Source organism: Ursus maritimus (genome assembly GCF_017311325.1).
Source record: "Ursus maritimus isolate PB19 chromosome X unlocalized genomic scaffold, ASM1731132v1 scaffold_X1, whole genome shotgun sequence".
In the NCBI taxonomy this organism is placed as follows: Eukaryota; Metazoa; Chordata; class Mammalia; order Carnivora; family Ursidae; genus Ursus; species Ursus maritimus.
This window is the reverse complement of record NW_024423319.1, coordinates 87,059,879-87,065,878: the sequence shown is the minus strand read 5'-3', so window position 1 is coordinate 87,065,878 and position 6,000 is coordinate 87,059,879. Positions and strand designations below refer to the sequence as shown.

Here is a 6,000-nt window from a genome sequence, read left to right as displayed (position 1 = left end):
CCCCCCCCCCCCCCCCCGCGGTCTGGTGCATGTCACGAGAACACCACCAATTCATTGCTTTAAACGTGGATGAGGGAGGTGATTATGTCTCCTGGTTAGGGGCGCATTGCGCCCTCTGGCGGTCACCAAATGCCCCTACCACACCGCCTCGCGATCCCACCCCAACCTGCCTTTCACCACCTTGCGGGGGTGGGGGCTACCACTTGTGTAACTTGAAGATCGCCGGGTCCTCATCCTCAGGCTACTTCCGAAAGTGTCTGTGAAACTCGGCCAGCGGGGCTCCCCCCGAGCCAATCGGCGTGTCTTCCCTGCACCCCTGATGTTCAACGGTAAAACAAGAGAAAAGGGGATGTGCAGGAGAGGGACAGGCCACCCGATTTGTACCTCTGAGACAGTGGAGGGTGGGGTGGGTGTTAGGGAATGCTTATATGCTGGTTTATGTAAACAAATGAGAACCTCATCTTTTTATAGGATCGGAGAGAGAGAACACTCTTTGCCTTCCCATCCCGGCTGCCAGGATCCAGGATCTCCCCGAGGAGTAGAGAAGCTCTGCTCTTCTAACCCTCCGACAGAGGTGGGAGGGGCTTGGCCCAATGCCGTGCTCCAGGAAGAGCGCTGAACTCAGGGACAAGTGTAGCGTCGCCCGCAATACGCAATACGCCAGTGTTGTGGGATTCTTGAACTATCAGAGAAAACATGAACTCTCTAGGTCCCGACTTGCATGAGCCTATCCCTGGTAGCCCCTTGAGGACAAAACCAGGGGTCTGTCTCCTAGGAAAGCAATGAAACATAGTCTTACCTGCAAAGCTTCTTGGGAGCCCAGAACTTTCGCGTAGAGCTCACACAGTTTCTTCATCCTATGGGAGGAGGGGGGAGAAAAAGACAAAAGGGCAAATGAAGAAAGAAAGGAAGTAAAAGAGACACGCGTCCCTTCATTCGAAGACCCTGTGAGCTATTGCTTCCACACCTGCCATTTCATTTTAATTCTTCAAAACAAGACACTCAGTTCTATTTCAAATGTCTTGAGTCTATGTGGTCACGACAATATGATGGAAGAGAAAGTGATACATGGCCCCCGTCGTCATTCATTCAAGGAAGTGTCAGTCTGCGAAGCGCTGGAGATTCTGGGAGGATCCAGACATGATCCTTGCTTCCCCCCTTCCTCCCACCACCCCACCGCCAGGCAATGGGCAGAATGGAAAGAGGAAGGGGCAGGAAAAGCCTTGAATTCTGCTTCTGCCTCTTATATACTCTGAGATCTCAAGCAGGTTACTTAAGCTTCCTGAGCTTTCGTTTTCTCAACAAACTGGCATGACTTTTTCTTTCATGGTGTGAGACAGTGTGGTCCTCAGACCACCACCAGCACATCTCCCCCGGAACTTGTTAGAAATGCAGATTCTCAGGCCCCGCCTCAGACCTGCTGACTGAGAAACAGCAGTGGCAGAGCTGTGCTTTCCCAAAGCTTCCAGGTGATTCTCAAGTTTGAGAACTACTGATACACAGCATAGAAAGTTATGTTTTATAATAACTGGGACAAAATAGATGTTCGATAAATGGTAGCTCTTAAGCAATTTTGTTTCATGGGGGAGTTGGACATTAGCCAATAGTTATTATTAGTCGAGTAAGGTGTGAGATTATAGTTATTTCAAGTGTGATTTTTACAGAACGCTGAAGGGACTCTTACAGATGATTTAGAGTCAGGCAATGATTTTCAAAAGTATTATTAAAACCTACAAGCAAAAGACAGATTATTCAATAAAATGGCACTGGGACAAAGAGCTACCCATGAATGAAACCAAGTTCACCTCCTATGTGACTTTTTTTTTTTAAAGATTTTATTTATTTAATAGAGAGAGAGCAGGAAAGCACAAGCAGGGGGAGTGGCAGAGGGAGAAGGAGAAGCAGGCTCCCCACAGAGCAGGGAGCCCGATGGGGGGCTCGATCCCAAGACTCTGGATCATGACCTGAGCCGAAGGCAGTTGCTTAACCAACTGAGCCACCCAGGCGCCCCTGCTACATGACTTCTTACACCAACGTATATTTTGGAGGATCAAAGGTCTTCAACGTAATAGATGAAACCAAAAAAGTAATCGGAAAATGAGTGATTTTTAAAATAATCTTGGAATAGAATGTACGTGAGACCATTCTGAAGCCATGATTTTAAAAACTGATAAATTTAACTTCATAAACATTTAACATTTTCTTATCATGTAAAACACATAAACCATAAACATGATCAAAAGATCAACTGGGAAAAGATCTGTTGCAGGCACTGTTCTAGGCACTGGAGATCTGGCCGTAGACCAGCCAGGCAAAACCTTCTACCTTCATGGATCTTGACATTCCAGGGGCGATTTTTTTGGTTTTTTTTTTTTAGGTGCGTGGCCCGGTCAGACCTCCATACCCCCGGCCAAGCACAGCCATGACAAGAGTCACAGAGAAGCAGGATAATGGAGGGGAAGGAAAGCGCCATCTTGTAATTCAGAGGCTCGTAGTTGGTCAATATGCATCAGTGGTGGTGTGGGACTAAAGAATTGCTAGTGGTGAATATTAACTGCTGGAAGAAACTGCCATCTCCAGAGAAACCCGTCCCTCTGTACCTGTAATCTGTAATTGTTATGCATCACTCACCCGGATATACCCAGGCTGCCTTGCGTTGCGGTCATTTGTCTCCCTGGTTATCTCCTTCCCCGTACATTTTCAGCCCCTGGGCTGTGTTCATTTTTGTATTCCATATAGCTCCCTGCATGGTATCTTATGTACAATAAACTCAATAAATATTAATTTGGACACTCGGTTCTCAAATCACAAGAGCCTCATAATTAACATTGCAGACACGTAGCATTGCGAGTACATATATTATTAGGCAGTCTTCAAATTAAAAAGTTAAGTAAAATGGAAAGGCAAGCAAGTAGGCAGAAAAGAAGGAAAGAAGAGAGAAGAGGCACTTTGTTCCGTACCTTTCATCTTTGGTAAGACGCGCCAGTTTTCTGGCTTTGTGGGCAAGGATAAATCTGAAACATACCAATAAGAAAAAGGGAGGGGGAATCAGTGGCTGCTTTCATCCTGGCCCCATTTCTATAGCTACACGTGTGCCTAGAGAACAAATTAAAAGTCAACCAGAAGACACAAATTATATACTGGTTCATTTTGTTCAGTGTTTTACTGCTCACGTGTTACCTTCTTGAAACTGATCAGCACCTGCGGCTTCCGGGATGTGAGGGACGACACACAGGTGACCGGCCATAATTTCCGCCCAAGATAATACGATGATTGACCTGCCTCCCCCGCCACATGGCTGATGGCCAACAAGAATGAGCCCTTGGTCTCAAATGCTCACCTGAGATCATCCTGCCCTTACTCTTTGGTTCCGTCTCCATGACGGTGTCTCTCCAGCACCCAGCCTTCTAAAATCGGCCTCCGTTTCTAGCCCTATGATTGCCTTCAACTTAACAACTGGCTTTGATCTGCTGTCATCACCAGGGGCTCTCGTGGAAATGAGTTTGTATGTATCTTAGGGCCCATCTCAATTTTGGCTGTTCCAGGTAACCAGCAATCTGGGCCAGGTTCTGACCCCCAAGACATCCCCAATCTGTGCTGGTTTTCCCTGCCAAGCTGAGGACTGGGCTGGTCATGGCTCCTCTCTAGAGGGACTCTGGAATATCTCAGCATCCCACGTAATTATCACTGAAGCCCTTTCAGTGAAACCCCCTAAAGTCATCTTCATATTACGCTTTCACAAAAGATAGCTCACCAAAATATATCTATCCCCAGCACTAAATATGAAGCAGAAAGTGGATATGACAAATTTTAAAATGTTATTGGTATTCTCCTTCCTTTCTGAATATTTATCCATTGGAACGCATTATTTTTTTAAAGGCATTCAGAATTTTTCTACTGCCAGAGTTGGAGATTTGTACCCATTGGGTAAAAAATTATTTAACAAAATTTGGGGCGCACTTATTAATAGTATGGGAATATTTTGTCCACCAAATAGCATCCACCCCACCATAAGCGTGCCTTACCCCATTATGGCTGCATAGTCGCCATCAGGTTTGGTATCATCCAGCGTGTAGGCGATGGGAGCTTCCTCTCCTTCAATAATCATGGTTCCACAGTAATCTTGAAAAAACAGCAACATGGAAAAAGATATTCATCACCTTAGCAAACTACCCCTAATCCAGGCTGCAATTCATTAAAATCTTGTCTTCTCTGTCATTAAGACTTGTGTCCCAGGACGCCTGGGTGGTTCAGCTGGTTAGGCGTCTGCCTTCAGCTCAGGTCATGATCCCAGGGTCCTGGGATCGAGTCCCGCATGGGGCTCCTTGCTCGGCGGGGAGCCTGCTTCTCCCTCTGCCTGCAGCTCCCCCTGCTTGTGCTCTCCCTCTCTCTCTCTGACAAATAAATAAATACAATCTTAGGGGACGCCTGGGTGGCTCAGTTGGTTAGCCGACTGCCTTCGGCTCAGGTAATGATGCTGGGGTCCCAGGATCAAGTCCCACATCAGGTGCCCTGTTCAGCAGAGGGTCTGCTTCTCCCTCTGACCCTCCCCCATCTTGTGCTCTCTCTCTCTCTCTCTCTCATTCTCTCTCAAATAAAAAAATAAAACATTTTTTAAAAAATCTTAAAAAAAGACTTGTATCCCATCTCACTTCCTCTTTCATAAGAAATCAGATAAAACCAAAGATGTGTAAGAAAAAAATATTAGTCCATCGTCATAAAATAGAAGGGACTGAATGTTCATTTTTTATGAGGAACCACTTAGACTAAGCCAACCAGTTCTTGGTTTTCAGGAGACAGGGCAGGGAGGACATGGATAACTGGCCTCCACAGAGTCCAAAACCCTCATTCACTACATGGTCTCCAGAACAACTCCGGAAACAACGTCAGCTCATTCTGGTCCAAAGTGCTTCTCTCATTCGCCTCCATCATTTCCTTGCAAATTTGAGGTTGTTTGAAGAAAATTATGGGGGAGGACTCTGGAACAAATGTTGTCTAGAAAGTTTGATGACAGGGTTTCAAAAGGAGGAAGAAAGAACAGGGAACTATGAGGGTATGCACTATGGTGCATTGTTAACCAAAAAAAGCAAATTTCAGTGTAGTATGTATCTTGTTTTTTTAAAAACAATGCTTTTGGAGAAATATGTTAGATATTTATTTAAAATTATATTTGCATATAAGTGTTACATTTAAAAATATATATTCAAAGTGTATATGTATTTCAATTATATATGTATACATTTATTTAAAGTATTACCTATGCATATGATAAATTTCTTTTTTTTTAAGATTTATTTATTTGAGAGAGAGGGAAGAAGCAGAGGGAGAGGGAGAGAGAATCTCAAGCACATTCCCCGCTGAGCATGGAGCCCAACACAGGGCTTGATCCCATGACCCTGAGATCATGACCTGAGCAGAAACCAAGAGTCAGACGCTTGACTGACTGAACCAACCAGGCGCCCTGCATATGATAAATTTCTAAAGATAAACAACTTAAATTTTTAGTAATTGTTCCCTAAGGGGTGGGCATGCCAGGACACACACCATAGGAGAAGGACATTTTTCACTTTTATTTATTTTTTTTGTACGTTTTATAGGGAACACATTTATTTTTGTAGTTTTTTAAAAAGCAGGTATTGCTTCTGTCATTTTATTTTTTATTTTAATTTTTTAAAAGATTTTATTTATTTGAGAGGGAAAGCAAGAGAGAGAGAGAGCACAGAGGGAGCGGGAGAAGCAGGCTCCCCGCTGAGTAGGCAGCCCGATGTGGGGCTCCATCCCAGGACCCTGGGGTCATGACCTGAGCCACAGGCAGATGCTTGACCGACTGAGCCACGCAGGCGCCCCTCACTAGCCACATTTCAAGCGTTCAACACCCACATGTGGCTAGTGGCCATTGTACTGGACAGAGCATCTGCCAGAACATTCCCACTGTTGTGGAATCTAGCACTTTCGTGGGCATCCCTATAACATTCCACCCGTCACAGTAGCACACCTGTT

General features: G+C 45.0%; 1 protein-coding gene across 2 annotated transcripts in view; it reads right to left on the bottom strand.

Moving 5' to 3' along the window:
- MAOB (monoamine oxidase B) overlaps nt 1–6,000 on the bottom strand; it is a 139,421-nt gene that overhangs the window by 30,245 nt on the left and 103,176 nt on the right. For both annotated transcript variants that reach the window (XM_040632750.1, XM_008708714.2), the window contains exons 9-11: nt 4,026–4,122; nt 2,961–3,014; nt 800–857 (exon numbers count right to left, since the gene is read on the bottom strand). In XM_040632750.1, the coding sequence (XP_040488684.1) occupies nt 800–857; nt 2,961–3,014; nt 4,026–4,122 (209 nt within the window). The remainder of the gene's footprint in view (nt 1–799; nt 858–2,960; nt 3,015–4,025; nt 4,123–6,000) is intronic.